General features: G+C 37.2%; 1 protein-coding gene across 1 annotated transcript in view; it reads right to left on the bottom strand.

The window, feature by feature from the left end:
- Rassf9 (Ras association (RalGDS/AF-6) domain family (N-terminal) member 9) overlaps window positions 1–22,642 on the bottom strand; it is a 37,516-nt gene extending 14,874 nt beyond the window's left edge. The window contains exon 1 of the mRNA NM_146240.4: window positions 22,280–22,642. Coding sequence (NP_666352.1) covers window positions 22,280–22,326 — 47 coding nt within the window. The 5' untranslated portion in view covers window positions 22,327–22,642. The remainder of the gene's footprint in view (window positions 1–22,279) is intronic.
- Window positions 22,643–22,879: the final 237 nt, after the last annotated feature.

Here is a 22,879-nt window from a genome sequence, read left to right as displayed (position 1 = left end):
AACTCTTTGCATTGTTAATTTCAATTTCATAAATACTACATGAATCTCAACTTGGGGTGAAGACAGATGCTCCAACAGTTTCGAAATACTTGACAAATACACTTCTGTCACTTTCTATGATGCATCTATGTGAAGCAGCGCTCTCAGCTCTGATGAGCATAACACATGTCTATCAAACCCGAAAAATACATTCTGCTTCCTATGGTCCCACACAGTCAAGAAAAAAAATAATTTAATTTTAATTTTTAAGGTAAATAGAAATAGATCCATGTTACTCATGTCAACATTTGTTTGTATTTTAATAAATGGTTAAACATAGAAAACATATGGAAATTAATATTTACAATAAATGTCTTTATGGTTTATTATCAGTAAACCTTTAGCTATATGCTGAATATTAATCGATTTGTGTTATACCAAATTTGGGGAGTAAAGTGTTGGGGAAATCCCAGATTAAGTGACTCACAGATTTTTAAGATTTATCTGAGCTTCATTTTTGCCCATTTTTTTTCCCATTTGCTATGGAATCTCATTGCAAAAATATATGAAAGAAAAAAAAAAAGTCCTGTAGAAACATACTCAGGATGATGGTAGTTTTAGTTGATAGAACACACTGTATTTACGTCCTATCAATGCCTCCTTCTTCATTAGGAAAGAACACCAGGTTAGTAAATACAGAGCGTAGGTTGTTGGGTGAAAGGGGATGTGTGGGCACAGTGTTCTGCAAATAAACAAGGACACCTGGGTGATGCCTGGCTGTGGTCGGAGGTGTCGGTGGAATGTATTGCCATTGCATTGCTCTCTGGCTTTCGTTAGACAGAACGCACATGCAAGATTACAGTGAAGGGAATTTTTGAGCTCTCAAAATTCATGAGGAGGAGGGCATGGCAAAATCCCAGTAGTGTTCTAGGATGAAATGGAAATACCCAGCTACAAATGCTGCAAGTGATGACCATTTTTCTCATCTGGTGCTACCGAGTTGGGAGGATGTGGGAGAGGACCGGATAAATCTATCAGCCACAGCCTTCAAGTAAGGTGTTAGCAACAAACTACAGTGAATGTAACATTGTGCACTTTTTTTTTATTCAAATGACACCATAGAATATATATTGTGTTTGTGTAAGAATAATTTTACTTATTTATTCATTTAAAAGTGTGTGTGTGTATGTGTGTGTGTCTGTGTGTGTCTGTGTATGTGTCAGGAGTGGGTAGGTGGGTGAGGGAGCAGAAAGGGGAAACCAGAAAGGGGGAAACATTTGAAATGTGTGTGCATGTGCGTGGGTTCCTAACACCTCACACATGTGTAGAACAAAGGACAAACTCCAAAATGGGCCAGAGTCGGGTCACTTCTTCTAAGATGTAGACCAAGGAATGGAAGTCAAGTATCAGGCACAGCAGCTGATGTCCTTACCCACTAGTCATCACCCCTACTCCCTGTAACCTAACACTATTATAAAGTAATTTCTTAAATGAGCTGATACAACCACCCAAACAACCAACAAACAAAACCAGCAGCTAATTTATTTTCACCTGTATTTGCTGGAAGAGAAGAAAGGATCAGTAGAATTCAAATAGATGCTTTTTACTTAAAACTCTCATTCCACAAGGAAATGAAAATTGTTTGAGGAGGAGGACTACCCCATAGGAAGATCAGCAATCTCAACTAAGTCGGACCCCTGAGATCTCTCATACACCGAGCCAACAACCAGGTAGCATACAAGAGCTGGTCCAAGGCCCCTGAAATACACACCAGAGGACTGCCTGGTCTGGCCTAATTGAAAGAAGATACACCAAATCCAGGGAGTGGGGACGCCTGGTGAGGGTGGGGTGAGGCTATCCTCATGAAGACAGGAAGGAGGGGGAATGGAATGAAAAACTGTGGGAGAGGTTAAAAAAAAAGTAATTAAAAAAAAAAACAAAAAAAGTCTTTATACATGCTTAAAATGTAAAATAAATGCCCTCATTGTGCGAAGAAGGCATATGTACTCCTCTATGGGTTGTTTTTTTTTTTGTTTTGTTTTGTTTTGTTTTGTTTTATACCCTATTAACCATATTCAATTTAAATGCAAAGCAGGCAAGCAAGCAAAAAAAAAATAAAAAATAAATTTAGTACAATATAGTGTCACTTCTCAACATCTATAGTTCTTGGTTTGCAGACTTCATATCTTACAAATGACAAAATCCAGAGATACTTAATTTAAGTCCCTTCTGTAAGTCCATAAAATATTTCCACATCATCTTCACACTTCCTATGAAAGTCTTTGAATCATTCTAAAATACCTGTATTGGAAAGACGTAGTGTATTTTGATAAACTGTCTTGCTTGGAGAAAAATGACAAGGGAGATGAAGAAGTCTGAGTATGTTTACTACAGACGGAATTATTTTAATGATAGCTGAGATTTGTAGTTGGGTCACTTCATGAATGCAGAACCCTCTACTATGAAGAGTGGGGTATGCTAGTCACCTTTATATAACCAGTGTTCTGAAGAACAGGGAACAATTCATGTTTTAGGGGAAAAATAATGTTAAGAAAATATGAAGCAGAAAGCAATTTTTGGCATGTGTTTTGTGAGGATTTGTACATATCTTTTCATTGTGCACCTGTGCATGCACATGTGCATGGATGCATGTGTGCACAAATATGCACATATGTATATACAGAAGCCAGTAGTTGACGTCAATTGGAGCTTTTTTCAGTTCTCGAAATATGCATCGAGGCAGGGTTCTAATGAGCTGGATAACCTAGCCAGCTTGCTGTGGGAATCCCAGTCTGATTCATGCGTACCTGCGTGACAAAGAGCTGCAGCACTTGCCTGGCTTTCATGTGGATTCTGGGGACCTAGATTCAGGTCCTTACACTTGCACAGAAAGCGCTTTATCTACCAAGCCACCTTTCCAGCCCAAATCACAGATTGTTCTGTCTCATAATAATTCTTTTTTCCCATGAAAAAGCGAAGGACCATGACAGTTAGGAAATTCCTTCAAAAAGACTCTCTTCACATTATTCCACCAAAATCCAGCTATTAAATCTCATGAGAAATGAGATCTAGGTTTTGAACCTTTCAATAGCTCAAGCCATGTGGCCTGCCCATTATAAGATGCCAATAGAATAACAAAATGAGCCTACATTGCAAAGTTCTGAAATGATTATTGCATGAAGGAACTATATGATGATACTGTGCTTTCTCAGCATAGACTCAAACATGAGAAGAAGTCATACAAAAACATAGTGCTTTAAAAAATGTAATTCACTCTAGCTGCATATGTATCAAAAGATGGCCTAGTCGGCCATCACTGGAAAGAGAGGCCCATTGGACACGCAAACTGTATATGCCCCAGTACAGGGGAATGCCAGGGCCAAAAAAAATGGGAATGAGTGGGTAGGGAAGTGGGGGGGAGGGTATGGGGGACTTTTGGGATAGCATTGGAAATGTAATTGAGGAAAATATGTAATAAAAATAAATAAATATAAAAAATGTAATTCATTAAAGAATATAGGATTATTTTTTCTTTAAGATTTATTATGAATTATGTGCTTTGTGCATGTCTACAAATTCATGTGGACACGTGAATTGCAGGGACTTATGGAGGCCTGGGGCACTAGACATCCCAGAGATGAAGTTACACACGGTTGTCAGCTAACTGACCTGGATGCTAAGAATCAACTCCGGATCCTCTGTAAGAACAGTATACTCTCTTCAGTGCTGAACTGACTCTCTAACACCCAAAACATAAATTTTATTTTGGAAAAAAAAAAAAAAAAAGGTATCAGTTCACTGAATTAAGATGTAGGCCAGAGGTTATACATTGGGTTTGAGGCTGTAAACCCAAATGCAATTCAATCATAAGGCTTAAAGTATTGAGGATGACATAATCACTTTGGATGCTAAATAGTAATTAAAATGTCACAGGAACTTTAAGCCTAAAAGTTTATAAATCCTAACTCAACAGTTCTTTTTCCAAACATTAAGGAATGTCAGCCAGCAACTCTTATGAATTTATCTGGCACACTGCACCAGTTTTTAATCATTATTTTATGAAAGAAATGTGTATGCTTGCATACAGTAAGACTAGTTAGGTTTGTGATAGCAGGCAGAACAGAAAAGTAGAAACCTGAGAAGGTAAAACTTGGTGAGGACAAAATATTAGCTGGGTAATGAAACCTAAAGTTACATGAGTGCATTTGGTCCATTTTCTTTTGTTAGTTGCTTCAGAATAGCCCAGGCCTTTGAAACACAGCACCTGGCTCATGAGGAATTGCCTCAGTATCTATTTGTTAGGCAGACTTTAAGGAATGTGCTTGAACTCTGAGAAGACAGTGCACTCAGGAAGCAGAGGAAGAAACATCCCAAGTTGGAGACAAAACAAACGAAGGTGACACACTGACTTTTCTGTTCAGGAAATTGTCATATAGCTGGTAAATAAAAGCAGCGTGCAAAGCCATTTATTTAATGTTGCTCCTCTAGACCTATGTTTTCTAAGCAAACGGTAAAGTAGTAATAGTACTTAATGGATGCATATATGATTTCTATCTGCCCTATTCCAAATAATTTTCACATTACTTATTAAATTGTCATCACAATGTAGTGTCCACTTTACAGATAAGTACATATTCCTCATTAATGTACTCCAATTTTAATTCAAAATTACACCATTAAATATTTTCTTTTTTTACTTACATTTTTATTAGATATTTTCTTTATTTACATTTCAAATGTTATCCCCTTTCCTAGTTTCCCCTCTCCCCTCTCCCCTCCCCCCTCCCCCTGCTTCCCAACCCACCCACTCCCATTCCTGGCAGTGGCATTCCCCTATAGTGTGGCATAGAACCTTCACAGAACATAGGGCCTCTTCCCTCATTGATGACTGACTAGGCCATCCTCTGCTACATGTATTAACTATCCTTTTGATATGAACTCCTCTTTACAAATGGTATTCTGTTGGGTATCATTACATTGTCTTAAACAACAGCTGTCTCTTCTAATATTCTTGTAATAGGATCTGAAAAGTGAAAGAAACGATTCTAGGAGCTTAAATTGTTTCTGACATGTGTAAGTGTTTCAAGTTTCTTAAAAGGAGAAAAATAATCTCATGAGCCAGGGAATGTATCTGACTAAATATTAATGAGCATAAAGCTTTATTGAAACACAGCCATGATTGTTCTTTTATATCATAACCTTGGCGTCTTCCACTCTACAATGACAAAGCTAATTAGCTGGGAGACATCTGATGGCTCACAAACTCTAAGACATTTATTACCCAGCCCTTCCCATAGATCTTTTGCCTTGTCACAAACAAATACAGGAAATTTGTTGCTGTAGAAATTCTTAGCGCACGTAACCTGCTAGTGTTGCACCGTAAACCCAGGAAGAGAAAGGCACAATCTTTAATAGAATATTTTCTAAACTATTGGACTTTCATGGCACACCTCAGAAAATTTATGATCTGCACAAAACATTTTAGCACACAGCTACCTTCTTTGCTACAAGAAATGAAATGTATCATATGCCTTCTCACACAATATTTAATAAGAAATTAAGGTAAAAATTGAGATTGTGTGTGAAAATAACATGATATTATCTGATAGAAAATATGGGGATGGGCTTCTAATATTAAGACATTAACATGTTGTCTATCACTCTTGACATGAGTTGCAGGTCTTCCTAGGTCTTAGAAAATTGTTCATTTATTTTTAATAAGTTGCATAACCAGATATACTTCCCCATTCCTCCCAGAATTTGAGCTATATTAAGCAGTTAATTTACTCATTTTCTGCCCTTTTGCTTGCTTGCTTCCTTCCTTTCTTCCTTTCTATTTAATTTTTTTTGTCTGACACCGGGTCTCTTTGGTGTTATCCTAGCTGGCTCACTCACTCTGCAGACAAGGCTGGCCTGGAAAAGAGTTTTATCCATGTTGCCCACACTCAGATTGCTGGTTTCAAGACGTCCACTACCAAGGGTAGCTGTTTTGATATTTTCTGAAATATCACGGAAGCATTGAAGCTGTTTTAAATGAAGTCAATATGGGTTGCATGAGTTAGAAATAGTTATGATAAACAATGACATTTATTGTCTGTTTAAAACTATACACACCCAGATACCAACTTACAGAATGAATCTTAATAAAAATTAAAATTAATGGAGCACAAACAAGTGAAGCAGCTCTGACCCACAAACTCTTCCAGGCTGATTAGACTCAGTGGGAAGTGAACACTGGCTACAGCAACTCTGAGAAAAGCATTGCCATTAAGACATAAAACGTCGACCCTTCTCCCGTAAGTAACACAGATCCTCCTTGCGGTCATAGATAAAAGGTGAATCAGTATTTTTCCAAATGAAGCATGAAACCTACAAAACATTTGCCTCCAAACATAGAGTGTTGATAGTTTTTATCAAAATACTCTGAGAATTAGCCTTCTATAGAGTCACTTAATTTTGAGCAGAAGAGTGGGAAAATAATACAAACAAATGGTAAGAAGATTGCTCGGAACATGGCAATCTGACGTCTGCCTGCACGTGCATTTACTAGTTTCATGCTCTGGTAGTGTCAGTTTAATATTTTAAGTGAGGGTCTAACCTATTAATGCAGAAGAGCAGCCTTAACAATCCTGTGCTGCAGTGCAGATATAAGGCCAGATTCCCACACACAGTGAAAAGGAAGGGAGTGTACGAGGAATGTGTATTGAAGACTAGTGGAGGTTAAGTAAACTGAGCTCATAGTTTGGATTCCAGAAATTGATTATAATCAAAATGTAAATATTTAACATTAGTATTTAAGAAACAAACCCGTGAGGAAATACTAAATCTCTTTGTCCAGTCCAATGTTTACTTCCCAGTGTTAATGCTGCCTCTATCTGGAAAGTAAACTTTCCTTACTGCTTTGTATTTTATGGAAAAGGTATTTCATAACAATACAGCGTGTTTACTGCAAGGAATGCTACCTAACCTGATTGGTGTCTTGACCAGTAGCGATAGGTATTGGGATCTACAGCATTAGTTTCTTTTGGACAACCTCGAACAATAGTTGGTTATGCCTTCAAAATGGAAGGCCCTTTCTCAGGATGGTAGAGTGAAGCTTGCCTATACGTCTGTCCAACTTTCTCTCCACAGTGGTACATAATGGCAGGTTTGTTATCAAACAACATCAGGAAACATCCCAAACTAAGAAATCAGAAGGTAATGGTCTCCAGGTACTTCCATAGGATGTTACTGAATTTGTCCTTTCTGTATATATATATATATATATATATATATATATATATATATATATATATTCGTTCATAGCAAGATTTTCTGAAGGGGTGAAGAAATATCAACCCATACTTTTTGAAAAGAGATGCCAAGAATTGTTGGCTCTATGGATTTCATGTTCAATACATGGAAGACACAAGTTGGAAAGTTGACAGCAAAAGTTAAATATATAGCTGTCTCTTGTGAGACTAGACTGGGGCCTAGAAAACACAGAAGTGGATGCTCACAGTCAACTATTGGATGGATCGCAGGGCCCCCATTGGAGGAGCTAGAGAAAGTATCCAAGGAGCTAAAGAGATCTGCAACCCTGTAGGTGCAACATTATGAACAAACCAGTACACCGGAGCTCTTGACTCTAGCTGCATATGTATCAAAAGATGGCCTAGTCGGCCATCACTGGAAAGAGAGGCCCATTGGACAGGCAAACTTTATATGCCCCAGTACAGGGGAACGCCAGGGCCAAAAAATGGGAATGGGTGGGTAGGGGAGTGGGTGGCATGTTGTGGGGGACTTTTGGGATAGCATTGGAAATGTAATTGAGGAAAATACATAATAAAAAAAGCTAGATAGGGAACTTTCGGGATAGCATTTGAAATGTATATAAAGAAAATATCTAATAAAAATAAATAAGTTAATTAAAAAAAAAAAACAGATTAGTGGACTGCATGTCACCAGTCCAGAGCCAAGATCGAAGGATGAACTTTTCTGTATTCTCATTCCCTGCATCTTTGCTTCCTGATTCTTTCCCACTTAAATTCTTTCCATCTCTTTTTCTTCTATTCCTCTTCATTATTTGTCACATCACCATTACCGCCATTTAACAACACCCTTTCCTCAATTACCTTTCTTATGCAAACTCAGTAATCTATAACCACTCTCTCTGGTTCATCACTTATCTTTTAACTGCTAAAATGGACCAAAATGGACATGTTATAAATATACTTTGACTGGTATTCTTGACGGGATACACCTCATTTTCCCTTTCGTCGTCGGGATAACATTTAATCTGCTTCCATTGTTGTTTCCTGTGGGAAATTCCCTGAAATTGCCCTCTAGAATAATACTGTTTTAATAATAACCCTACAATCCCACAACCTTTAATGGAAACGGACACCCATTCTCTATGTTTCTGCCGAAGCGAGTAGATTCTTAGTAACAGCAAATTGTGCCTTAGTTAATTCTAATTATCTCCTGATATGGCCTTTGACCTTTGACCCCTGAAAAATTATGTTAGCAATTAAGTCCTCAGTCTCACTTTCTTTCTAGCTTTCCTCTCCTCCATCTTTTCCTATCAATCTTTTTCTCTGTGTGTAAGTCTGCCTCAAAGTCAGAAAACATCTGTGACCACTCTAGTTGAAGACATTTCACTATTAAGGAATGATAGCTATAAACTTTCTTGACAATTACTTTTATGATTAAATTGTCACTGAAATGAATCTGTGTCTCTTTAACTATGTTTATTGTCAGTGACTGTATCCATACTACTATGGGAGAGCAAGTTCTTGTAAAGGTGAGTGATATCTGAGTTAATCTAAGATAATTGTCCGATGACATTCTATAAACACACACACACGTGCACACACACACAGACACAGACACACACACTTATGCTCTTTTGACCATTATACCTTAACTGTACTAAAAATCTGTACTTCCATTTTGAGAACAAGTCATTTTTGTACCTTGAGAACGTACCAAAGTTTTTTGCATAGGCTTCTTTTAGCAGATATAAAGTAAAAATAGTGTTATCTTTATAACAAAGAAATAGAACTTGTGCTAATGTTTGTGAGCAACTTTAGCCAGAAGTTAAAGGCTCATTTAAAGACGGCTGTTCCACATGGACTGAGTGGGATTATCACTCTGGAATCCTTGACTGGAAACCAGTGCCCTTTGCCTATAAAGCCCTACTTTCTATGTAGGACCATGACGCTCCACATAAATCGTCTGTGCATGGAGGAGGAGCGGGGTGGTGTGGGCAGGACAAATGGCAGCTATTGGAGTCACTTTTCAGGTGTGGATGTCCAAACACCAGGTGTCCGTAGGTAGGATGTTTGGAAATATCTAAATGACACGTTGGATTTTCACTCTTCACCTTGATCTTCCCTCCCTTAAGTTGTCCTTGTTACTTTCTTCCTGCTCTGTACCAGGGCACACCTACATCCTCAGTGACTCAGAACTAAAACTGCTGTGGTCATTGATTCTCTCTTGCATCCTGACACAGCCTTCTTCAGCAAACATGAACTCTTACATATTCTGTCTCCAATGGCGACTCTTACATATCTTCTTCACTTGTGTAGAAAGTGATCTCTTAAATTATTCCTCTCCTCATTGGCTGATTCATGTTCTCTCTGCACTCCTTTCATTTTATGTCTCTTGGATTAATCACAGATTCTTAGGGATTTATACCATGACATGAAGCAAACCATTTCTTTTCTGTGAATGATAATGATTCCGAGCCAAGAACCTTGCCTTTTACTCTGTCCTCACCGATGATGCTCCTCTTTCATTTTTTTTTTTTTAAACACAGATCATAGCCAGGCGTGGTGGTGCACGCCTTTAATTCCAGCACTTGGGAGGCAGAGGCAGGCAGATTTTGAGTTCGAGGCCAGCCTGGTCTACAAAGTGAGATCCAGGACATTCAGGGCTATACAGAGGAACCCTCTCTCGAAAAAAAAAACAAATCAAACAAACAAACAAAAACCAAAACAAAAAACCCCCCACAGATCTTATATCTCATTTAGAGTTTTACTTTGCTATTGTTTCCTAAAACCCAGCTAACTCTCTCTTTTTCTCACCACAGAGACTTTCCACCTATACTTCTATCCCTGAACTTCAGATATCACCACCATCACAAGCATAACTCAGCTATTATTGGAAGCATAAGGAGAAACACAAGGAATCATTAACTTTCCACGTGTTCTCAACATCTGCCTTTCTACAAATGGTTTCTATTGATATCACTACTACAGTTAATAAACTTAAATTATCTTAATTATCCATTTTTTAAATATACCTTCACAATAAACTCTCATAATGCCTACTTCCAAATGCATTCAGTTTTTTCACTTTTCTTGAGGTTCTACAATCATTACACTGGTACTAACTTTTGGCTGGACTATGGTAGTAAGTTCTCTCATGGACTGCTTGCTTCCTTTCTTCCTGCTACCACAATTATCCTTTCATATAACAGGTATCTTGACCTCTCAAAAGCTTGAAGAATATTATATAGTTCCCTTATTATGCATATACTTTGGTAGATTCCTCTTTCATTTAGAATGCATTCATAATCGCTTGTGATCTACAACACAAAGCCCTTATCCAGGACAAGGAAATTACATATGCTGTTGCAGGCACCTAAAATGTTTCCTTACATACCTTAATCTTTTTTTCCTTCAATTTAATTGTTAATTTAAAAGCCTGTTTTCAAACCACTATACACCCTTCAATATGACAAGCTGCTTTCATTCCTAATAGCAATCACAACTGTCTAAAATTTCTTATTCATTTCCTGTTTTTATACAGTTGTCTCAATACCATATTTGTATACTAGACAACAAGAGAATTTGACAACTTCATACCTATCAACACACTTCCTTAAAACCATAATCTATACAAGAGTTATCAATAATCCTTTATACATCACCCAAGTTAGGGCTTACATAATATTATAAGATCTTTGAAAACATCAGCCAGGATTTTGTTTCATAAGAAGGATATATATATATATATATATATATATATATATATATATATATGGAGGGAGATAGAGAAAGGATGAATGAGTGGGGGATTATTTGGTAACTTTAGTGTTTTTTATTCAGATGGTAAATGCATTAAAACCTTATGTAAATAGTGCAGTAAAGAAAGACGATATAAAGCATTGTATTATATGTCTTCATTTACTTAATTATGTAAACTGGGGTTTCATCAATCTTTAAACAGAACCAAAAATACTAAAATGGTCATGTTGCTAAATCTTATGCATATTTTTAGTAGTTCCCAGAAGAAACGTCCTTTGATTTTGTCTATTAGAAGTGGTCGTGGTGGACTGGGGAGTGGGTGGGGACAGGAACAGGAGGAATCAGTTGAGAGGTGAATGGAAAGAGAAAGAGTGGACTGGGGGAAACAATTGGAATTGGGTGGGAGGTCAATTAAGGGGTCAGGTAGAAACAAACTGCAATGGAATCTCTGAGGGATGTTATGGTAACCTTAGCTAAGAGGCCTAGTATAGGGGATATGGAGCCTGAAGTGGCCATCTCTATTACAAGGCAAGACTTGTAGTGGAGGCATTGAGACACTAACCCAGCCACAAAACCTTCAACCTACAATTTGTCCTGCCAGCAGTATGTGCTAGAGTAAAGGTAACAGAGAAATTGTTGGAGTGGCCAACCAATGACTGTCCCAACTTGAGTCCCATGCAATAGAGAAGGCCCACCCCTGACATTGCCTGGAGGGCCAGAAACCAGAAGCCAGATAAGCCAGAGAGACCTATGATAGAACCAAATACACCTTCCTAGCAAAGAAAGAAAGAAAGAAAGAAAGAAAGAAAGAAAGAAAGAAAGAAAGAAAGAAAGAATGAATTCCTAATGATATTATTCTATAGTCATAGACAGGAGCCTGGTATAATCACCATCAGAGATGCTCCATCGAACAACTGATAAAAACAGATCAAAGATTCATAGCCAGACATGAGTAAGAACATGATGAATCCGGAGGAAGAAGGATGGGAAGAACTGTAGGAGCCAGAGGGATCAAGGACACCACAAGAAAACCAACAGAATGAACAAACCTGAACTCATAGAGATCACTGGGACTGAATTGAAAATCAGGGAATCTGAATGGGACTAACTAGGCATCTGCATATATGTTACAGTTATGTAACTTGATGTTTTCTGGGACTCTTAACAGAGGGAGCAGGGGTATTTCTAACTCTTTTGTCTCCTTTTGGAAACTTTCTCCCCCTATTGGGCTTCTTCATATGAGGGGAGGTGCCTAATCTTATTGCAACTTGAGATGGCAAGCTTGGATGATATTCCTAGGAGGCCTGCCCTTTTCTGAAGGTAAATGAAGGATAAGTGAATAAGGGGGAAGGAGAGGGGAAGTGGGGGGAGGGGGAGGAGAGAAGGTAGGGGAAGCTGCAGTCAGGATGTAATATATAGCAGAATAAATTCATAATATTATCAATAACAATAATAATGAAATAAGAAGTTAGCAAGTAAAGACATATCTTCAGATAGCTTATAGCCAACTAAAAGGATTTAGCCAGTTTCCTGCATAGTTTATAACAATGAAATATTAAAGACATGAAGCTTCGGAAGAGCTATTTCTTACTGACCCCAACTCTTTTCTTCATATGGCAATGGATTTGTTATGTGTTTACCCAATGGAAATTACCATGGCTTTTGAACAGCATCTGCTCTAGCTTTCAAGAAAATCTGAGGTCTTATTAGAAGAGCTTAAAAATAGTTACCCACAGGCTCTTCTGTGGGAGATTGTGATCTCTCAAAGCCATTGCGATCTTCCCCTAGCTAACCACACCTTCAGGAAATTCCAGTTGGGTTGAAAGAGATGAGAACAAATATGCAATAGTATAGTAACTAAAGGCACTAAAGTAACAGTCTATAAAACACCTTACTCACTGGTTGAGAAGAGTAAACATATATCATAGGTATATCAATATGCTTCATGTACAGCTTCTATTAATCACCTAGCACAGCTGATAGAATGGCAGCTTTCAATATTTGGATGGCTTTTCACACACACACACACACACACACACACACACTAAACTAAAATTTAAGAGGTAAAATAATGGGTCACTGTACACAAACTGATAAACTGATGGATTTAGGAAAATTATTAAGCTGATTTGAGGTCAACTATAGTTGATTAAGTGGAACAAGGTCATAGAAGCATTCACAGTTGTTTCCTAGATATTTCTACTGCAAACTCAGTTGGAAAAATGTTTTCTACCACTACCACCATAGTTATGGATTCTTGGTAGACTGGCCCCATAGCTGCCCAGTTCTTAAGTTCTTCTGTTTTGATTACACTGACTCAGTCATATGCCTGTGTGACTCAGCCCCCTCCCACATCTCTCTGCACATCCTTCTGTGTTCCCTTCTCTTGCTCAGACCTGTCACAGTGGGAGTTTAATAAACGCTACTAAACTACAATGATGTTCTATTATTTTCCTTTACTTCCATCCACTCCCCTCTCTTAGGATTATATTGAAAGTCAATCATCAAGGATTCCTGAGTTCATTTCTCAACACCTATTTCTTGCTGCTGCTCAAAAGCAACTGTAATCTCTAGCTCCAGTGGACCCACCATCCTGTTTTGCCTCCATGGGTACCAATCCTTATGTGCACACAGATACACATATACACACAATGAAAATTAAATAAAATTCATGCCATACTATATAGCTAATATGTATGGCAAAACTATTTCTCATCTATTAGTTTAGCCAAAATACTGTTGGAATTCAAGTACTTTCATTACCACCTATAGACATATTTGTGCAATATTTATAGACATTTTAATTATATTCTACAACTCATAATCTAGTTCTTTTTATCACAAGGATGAGAAGATCAATGCTGTTGCAGAAATTCTAACAAGTGAGGACTAGAATATCAAATTCCAAACTATCACACTATATTTATGTATCTTAAATTTACATAAATTTTGCAGCAACTTCCATATAACAGCCCTGAAAAGGGAATGGGTATTTATGGAGCTGTTCTTGTATTCTAGTACTCTGGCAAGTCTTTCATAGACAATCCACAAACACGTTGATTTAGAATTAATTCTATTTTTAAAATGATATAATTATGTCCCAGGGATAACATACATTACACAGCAGTCTTGTATGGTAGAAAATAAATCTGAAACAATCTTGTCACTTACTGACTGCTATAAGGTGCAGCGTTTAGATGGCTCATATGTCAAGTTGAGAAAAACACAGTGCTTTCTCCACAGTATTAAGTATTAAAAGAGTTTATTTGTTCAATCACTCAGAAAGGTACTCAATGAAAGATGTGTTGAGATAAGATGAGTTGTTATAAGAAGTGTTAGTAGGGGTAAAGTAGCTTGCTGCTAATGAAGCAAAAAAAAAAAAATCACTTTTCAGGCCTAGAAGGAATGTAGTAATTTATTAATTGTTAGCTTCACATCCTTTTATTTAAAGAACAACACACACACACACACACACACACACACACACACACACACACTGCACATAGTGCAATGTTTAGATTTCCTCATTTATGTGATTACTGTCATTGTCTTTGTATAAGAAGTTTTAATTATTCACCCCTGAGCACACATGGTTAGTAACCACATGGTTAGTTTATATTCTGAATTCTGTGTAAATTCAGAGATCACTCTTGGCCAAAATATAAACATAAAAAAGGTCATGCATTTATAACTTTTGCTTTTTGTCTTATAGACTGTAATAGTCTCATTATAACATAGGTCTTCATTTCATTTGGAAGACGGAAGAGTCCCCTGCTATATTTCTCCTTTATCTCAAAAGAATTTGCAATGGTCCAAAGTATCAATATCTAGAGGGCTCTTCCACTGAGACTTGCTGAACCTCATTTACATACCCATATGCTTGCATGATCATCTCTAGAGAGTAACTAGTAACAGTGTCCCTCTCTTGTTTGGTTGTTTTTGGTTTACCAGAAGCCAACAAAGTCTTCAATGAGACCCTCTTTCAGCTATGGTAATCTCTACCTGAAGGCATGGTGTTGTCACACAAACAGTCAAAGATCAGCACTGCATGTATAAATTCATTCTAAACACACAAACATTCCTTTAATAAAAATGCCCTGACCCTATTCCTGTCTCGATGTTATCTAAACACCAGTTGTATTTAAGAGCATATGTTGAATTCCTTTATTGAATCAGCAAATGTTTATAGAACACTTATTCCAGTTATTTTATAAGGAAAAAGAAAAGCAAAGCATCTGCTATTAATGGGCCAACCATTTATGAGAACTTTTATAGAAATGTTGACACTTTCTATAAAAAAAAAAAAAAAAAAAAAAAAAAAAAAAAAAAAAAAAAAACAGAGAGCATTCCAGCCTGTAATACATAAAACCTAAAGTATAATTTTCCTGTTTGGTCATCATCCATTATTTTATCCACATTAAATCCATTGATTTTCCTTAAATTTGAAATAATTGTGCTCCATAGCCATGTGTAACACTTTCCACAAACTCTCTTCAATCAAATAAAAGTATTTTGTACTAGGTTATATTTATTTATTGTTAATTACTTTTAAATATATCCAGAAAGTTCGACAACTTCATCTAGTAAGTGAAATGTAACGTGTAACAGGGGTTAGCAATTGCAATCAATTGAAAATACCGAGTGATTAACTCTTAAGGAGTCCCTTGTGCCTGCTTTCTTCACTGTGTTCAGATGGGTTTAAAGTCATTCCTGGTCCTGGAGACCTAGCCAACTACCTGCGGCAAATGAGGTCATGGCTCTTGGAGAGGAGCCTACAGCTGCCGCTCTACTAAACCAGAGTAATCCCTAACTACACTCTAAACGTTTGTCCTTATACCCACAGATAGTTGTAATCTTCATCCCTCATCAAAGAAACTTCTCCTTGCTAGATATGGAGACCATTACAGAAAATCACAACTGATCAAAAGGCAGGGTTTGGAGGAGGTCATTGCCAATGGATACTTGTACCTACAACTCCAACACCCAAGGCTCAGGAATCAAGGAAGAAGAAGTGAAAAGATTCTAAGAGCCAGAGAAAAGGGAGTGTTCCCTAGGAACCTCAGAAGCTACATAAAGTCTTACCAAGCTGAGTGCATAAACTGAACTGAACATGGATAATAGACATGACGAAGTGGATAAGGGACAGGCCTCAGAGCCTCGACTCTACATAATTACGGGCAACTAAGAAATGCTTGAGAGTCAGAAAAACAGTTTCCCAAAGGGAAGATTAGTCTACTGATTAGTTATCCAATACTAAATCGTCAACAGTAAAATTTACATAAAGTAAAATTATATTCATGGAGCATGTTATATTTAGGTATTTACGGGTATATATGTACGTACATATGTGTATGCAACAACAGTTAATTAAAAATGTCATTGCAATTGAGAGAAAAAATAAGGGGTATTTAGGATAATTTAGGGGTTAGCAAGGGAAGGGGCAGTGACATAATTATAATCTCAAAATGTAAGAAAATTAATTATACATATGCACAATCAAATACCTAAAGTATTCAAAAGAAAGCAAAATGAGACAAAACTAACAAACAAAAACCAAGCAAACAAGACAAACAGACCCACAAACAAACTAAATCCACTTCACATACACAAAAAAATCCATTAAAGAGCAATGGAAGACTGAAATGTGCTATACTTTTCCCCTTAGCATACATGCAGTACAGATATTACAAAAAAGGCTTATTTTAGAAAGTAAATATGCTAGAGACAGATTGCTTTTTAAGGCCATGCAGTATCTACATGTACCTGGAAGTAGAGAACTCATATCCCATGTCAACATTCTTTTTTTTTTTTTTTTGGAATCTATTATATACCTCCATCTATCTTTATCTTTACCACTCTATACATACTTTTTTATTTCTATCTCTCTCTCTCTAAATCTTATATGTATATGTATATGTATATGTATATGTATATGTATATGTATGTGTGTGTGTGTGTGTGTGTGTGTGTGTGTGATATATGTATCATATATCTGTCTTAGATATATGTACATGGGCATATGTATATACAACTATGTATCTATGTATCTCTATCTATAAGTTAGAGTTAACTTCTCTGAATTCTCAGAATGGTTGTCAGCTCCTCTATACTTGTACATCAAATAAATGTAATGCTGTGTTATTCAGTAAACTTAATCAAGACATTTTCTAAATTAAATTGTTAGTGAGCCATAAATTGTTTAACTTGTTTTAAAACAATTTTCTCTCAAATGCTTTTACTGGCATGAGCTCCTTGTTGGTCTGATGCCTATTGAGACATATTACACAGTAAGTGTTAGGCTGCCTAAGTTGGCTCAAGGTTTTTGGTTTTTTTTTTTTTTTTTTTTTTTTCATTTCCAAAGCAATACAAGTTTTAACCTGGAAACTGTTTCATCTCTGCCAATGCTCTTGGGCTATTTTTGTCAGGGAGAAAGCAACCCAGTCATTGTTCCTAACGGATTGTCTGCTGCAAACTAACAACTACTTAAGATACGAGGTACCAACAGGGGAAAACTTTTCAGAAACTTGGAGAATGAAGATTTACAGGCTCAAAAATTTGGCAGTTCTCAAAATTCTTAATCCATCTTTTTGAACACTCTAAGTCTCCATTTGAAACTATAAGAGAAAAAACAATTACCTGGTATTTTCTACTTCTAACTACAGAAAGGAGACAGTCTTCCTGTCTAAAATTTTGGCTCTATCCACAAAACCTAATTCTTCTTTCTGATGAAATAGTTAGAAGGATTTATTTATGATGTATATTCTTGTTTTCAAAATACTGTCAGGTATATTCTAGTTACCTAACAGCAATATGGACACCAAGGCTTTAAGTAATTATTAAAAGGTGTAAAGCCAGACTTTTCCAGATATGCCCATTAAGGTGTATTTTCTGGGACCCTTTAATTTAGGATTGATAAGAGATAGACTGTCTATGTAGCCTGCAAGAGAGTGACCCACTTCGCAATTTTTAGCAAAAGCCTTCTGAAAGAGTTCAAGCAGAAGTTAGGGAAAGTTCAAATGGGCCTCAAAAATAATGATAAAAGCCTATTTAACTGTATCGTCTATTTGTAGTTAGTAAATATTTATTTAGTAGGAATATATGGGATTCTTCTACACAACAGTAATATTCTGTTTCCAGGAAAAACTGATGAGCATTTCAACCAACTCCATCTCCTCAAGTGTTAGGAATCATATCTTGTACAAGGTTTGGTGGCATATGCCTGTCATATCAACACTCAGGAAGCAGAGGTAGGAGAGTCATAACCTCAAAGCCAGTGTGATTTTTGAAACAGACTGATGCTGTTTGAAGCAAAGCACAAAAGTCACATCTTCTAATTAAGCATTCAGTGTTGCCTTGAACTGCAAGTAGCTCTTTAAAATTTTTATAAATATTCTTAATTTCTAGTTGTCCATGTCAAAAACTGAATACATTGTTGGAAAAATATCAACCTAGATTTTCTATATTTGCAGTCACATTGAACAAAAGTATATATATATATATATATATATATATATATATATATATATTATTAGGTATTTTCCTCATTTACATTTCCAATGCTATCCCAAAAGTCCCCCATACCCTCCCCCCCCACTCCCCTACCCACCCACTCACTTTTTGGCCCTGGTGTTCCCCTGTACTGGGGCATATAAAGTTTACAAGTCCAATGGGCCTCTCTTTCCAGTGATGGCCGACTAGGCCATCTTTTGATACATATGCAGCTAGAGACAAGAGCTCCGGGGTACTGGTTAGTTCATAATGTTGTTCCACCTATAGGGTTGCAGTTCCCTTTAGTTCCTTGGGTAATTTCTCTAGCTCCTCCATTGGGAGCCCTGTGATCCATCCAATAGCTGATTGTGAGCATCCACTTCTGTGTTTGCTAGGCCCCGGCATAGTCTCACAAGAGACAGCTCTATCTGGGTCCTTTCAGCAAAATCTTGCTAGTGTGTGCAATGGTGTCAGCGTTTGGAAGCTGATTATGGGATGGATCCCTGGATATGGCAGTCTCTAGAACAAAAGTCTTATTAGTAAAATGTGCAACAATAATCAGGCTCCTGTCACAGTTTTTCTTATTATTCTGAAAATAAAATAAGCAATCCAATTCCTTTTGAAAATGGTCTTTTTCTAATTAAACATACAATTAGAACATTTAAGCAGATTACTGCTGATTATAATAATTAAAGTCTTTAACTTGGGGCTCGTCCATTTACATGAAAGTTTAAAGTTAAAAGCCCCAAATATTTGGGGCCCTGCAATATTCTTGAATTTTCCAAAGAAAACTTGCCAAATGCTTTAATGAAACACCAGTGTCAATTGAGCTGTCTTGAGTATTGATTTTTCTGCAACACTAGCATGCATCATATGCCAAATAAGGAATAAAGTAATGATGGTCTTCCTAGGTTGAGGAGAAATTATAACTTAGTGTACAAAACTAAACAAACAACTGTATTACAGGTCTACAGCGCACCGGGCACTCTTCTAGGCATGAAAACATAATGATGTCTAGACAGATATGACTCCACCCTCTATGAGTGCTAGACCTTGTTGGCTGAAAGTTCTTATGCCTCATCTTTTGCAGCTCCATTTATATCATGTTCATATCTAAAACTCTCGAATATGTACCTATTCAGAGCATAGTTCTTAGTCTTGGGTGATATAACACTACTCCACAAAAAAAAAAGGAAAAGTGAAAAAGACATGCAAAAATGAAAATTAATATTCAAGCTTCTCAAATTTGTATAATCACAACCCCTCCCCAAATTTTCAGCAGTCTTTCTGTCTTTTGAAAAGATGCAAGCCTTTCTAGCGTCATTCTCTTCACTATCTTGATAACATAACAACATGTTAATTCTTTTTTGTTTTACAAATTATACATATATATTCATAAACCCACAAAATGTGTATCTTACAGAATACATTTTAGTTGGTTTGTTAGTTCCTATGAGATAACTATTATCAATTACATTCTCTGTTAAGCATCTGACTGCCTCATCATTTAGTGAACAGATCTGTTATTTAGGTGGTCAGGTGAGGTTACTTAAGCCCTATAGATCCTGGTCAATGAAGTGGATAAAAGTAACCCTGAAATCATTTCATTAGTTGTTTTTCTGTGAGATGGTATACAGACCAACCCAAACAACAAGACCTCATATATACTGCCATATTATTTCAAGGCCCAAAATGACATTTTTAATACTCAGTTTCAAATGCTCATAATTTTATGTCATTGACTTATGCTGTTCTCTCTCTCTCTCCTCTCCCTCTCTCTGTTTCTCTCTCTGTGTCTCTTTCTCTCTCTGTCTCTCTGTCTCTGTCTCTGTCTCTCTGTCTCTCTCTCTGTCTCTCTCTCTCTCTCTGTCTCTCTCTCTCTCTCTCTCTTTCTTTCTTTCTCCCACCTCTGTTTTTACTCGAGGCTAAAAAGTAAAAAATCTGTAAAAGGAAGCAATTAATCACTGGAGTAGCTTGCACACATCCTCCTCATTACTGCCTTTGCTCACACCCTCAAATTGAGGTCTTCATAAATCATGACCCTTAGCAACAGCTTTCTGTTTTCTCAAGGGCTACCTGAAATGCTGTTAAACTTCCAGTTTTTCTGTTCTTATCTCTTCATCACAATTTTTGAGTTTAAAGTATCCTGCTGAGAGTGTTTGTTTTATGGCTAGACCAGAAGGCTCAGTCACAGAAGCAACACAATGGAAACAGACTATGGAGTTTGATAAAGGACATTCAGGGGTGCATTCAAAGGTTTTAGTGCTCTCTTCTTGGTACACAAGTGATGAAATCCATAAACTGGTGAAGCACTCTTCACAACCAACAATTCCGAAGACAGGATTTGGTTGCAGAAGCACAATTTGTTAAAAAAAAAAAGAAAAAAAAAACAATAAACCCAAAATACTTTTTACACAATTTCATAGTGTTTAAAGAAATATGAAAATGCTACAGTAGTAACCCAACTAGAATCCACAGCTGAATTGAGGCAGGGAAGCTGGAGTTGGTTTATCTGGAATATTATTAAAGACCTTGTCACTACTAATACATGAAGCTAGTTGTAATGGTTATCACAAGCTATTAAAATGAACTGAAACCATTGTCTCGTAACATGTAATAAAGCATCCTGATTTAAAAAATACAATATTTATCATATTTGTCACACAAGTAACACATACAAGTGATTAAGACGGCTTCACAGTATATACTATAGCTTTTGTAGTTTCTTAAAGAAATTCAATCAACTAAATCAAGTAGATATTCGTGTACAAAACAGAGGCGCGCAGAATCACGTTAAAGTCGTATTCCTGTATTATCAGGCAGACACTTTAAAATAATTATATCATTTCCTACCTTGTAATTGTATCCATTTAAATTTACACTAAGCAGAAGATGACAAGCGCAAACAGGCATAATGAAGAGGAGAGAAGAATGGCTGGAAAGCCCATTTTATTATATCTGCCAAAACAGATATATTAAAAAAATAAATCCTGTCTCAAATAATCATTTCATTGTTTGCATAAAATGTAATATTTGAGTATAAGTAAATTAGTTATGGTAGTGAAATATATAGATATTATCCCATTATTCCAAATCCCCCCTTCCAATCTCTCTCTCTCTCTCAGTATGCAGAGTACATGCATTAACTCTAAGTATAGTGGCAATAATAAAGTGAAGCACATAGCTGCTTGTCTCCTCTTTGAACGCCTAAGCCACCTAAAGTTCTCAAAGACACACAGTCCATTAAGAGCTCCTTCTGGGAATGTTCGCAATTGGGAACTTTCCAGATTTTAGAAATGCTCCACTCTTAGAGGGGACCAAAGCATTGTTTCCAGATTGTATCAGCAGTTGTACTTTTTTTTTTTAATTTTTCCTTTCAATAAGTGATTAGAAATCCTAGTTGTATCTTTCCCAAACTCTTAAGCTTTTTCAAAAAGAGATATTCTAATGCAACGCTTAAACTAAACCAGATCTTGTGATTCTTCTCTCCCCAAAAGTTCAAGACAAAGTAAAGAGAAAATGTTAGTGTTAGTTAGTGTACTCAGACTGCCATAAAGGGAAAAGAGAGTTAAAAATCAGTCATGATTTCCCATGATCCTTGTTCGGGATACGTCCATCGTCAATACAGGACCTATGGTCTGAAGAGCTAGCTGGGTCTTCATTCTAGATCCCGACCGACTCGCCAAACAGTTCTCATCAGAACCAAAGGCTTAGGGAACTGAATCCAACACACACACACACACACACACACACACACACACACACACACACACACGCACTCATTTTTTTTTTTTTTTTACCTGTTTTTATGTCGTGTCTTCAGTAAGTTTCTTCCAAAGGGAGCCATGGTCTGTCCGGCAAGGCAAGCAAATAACACAGTCCTTATCTCAAAGTAATCTGGGCCCTGGGAGGGGTGTCTGGGTCTCTCTGGTGAAAGGAGGAAGGCTGGAGGCTTCCTTTTCAACTCCTCAGATGTTCCTTGCTTTCAAGCTCATTAGCAGCTGGCTGAGAGAGTTGCTGGAAGTTGTGCAATTGCTGCCTAACTTTGAACTGCGGGATTGTTGTGGCTGCTGTGCCTAGGGAGACCAGCCCAGCTTCAGCCTGGAAGAAGGTGTGTGTTTGGAAGCTCAAAAGATAGAGGAGAGGGAGGAGAGAGAGGGAGAGAGGAAGAGGGAGAGTCAGAGAGGGAGGAAGGGTGGAGAGGAGGGAGGAAGGGAAAGAGAGAGGAAGGGAGGGAAGGAAGGAGGGGAGAGCCTCTATTGTGTGTTGTAGCTATTTGCCAACTAGCTAAACTCTAAGACCTGCCAACCCTACAGGCATGGTAATAGCCATGGAATGGGAATTGCACTCGACTTGGAACCCCCCCCCCCCTTTCCTGCTTTCCACACCCAGCCACACAA

Source organism: Mus musculus, chromosome 10 (assembly GCF_000001635.26).
Source record: "Mus musculus strain C57BL/6J chromosome 10, GRCm38.p6 C57BL/6J".
In the NCBI taxonomy this organism is placed as follows: domain Eukaryota; kingdom Metazoa; phylum Chordata; class Mammalia; order Rodentia; family Muridae; genus Mus; species Mus musculus.
This window is presented reverse-complemented; position numbering and strand designations above follow the sequence as displayed.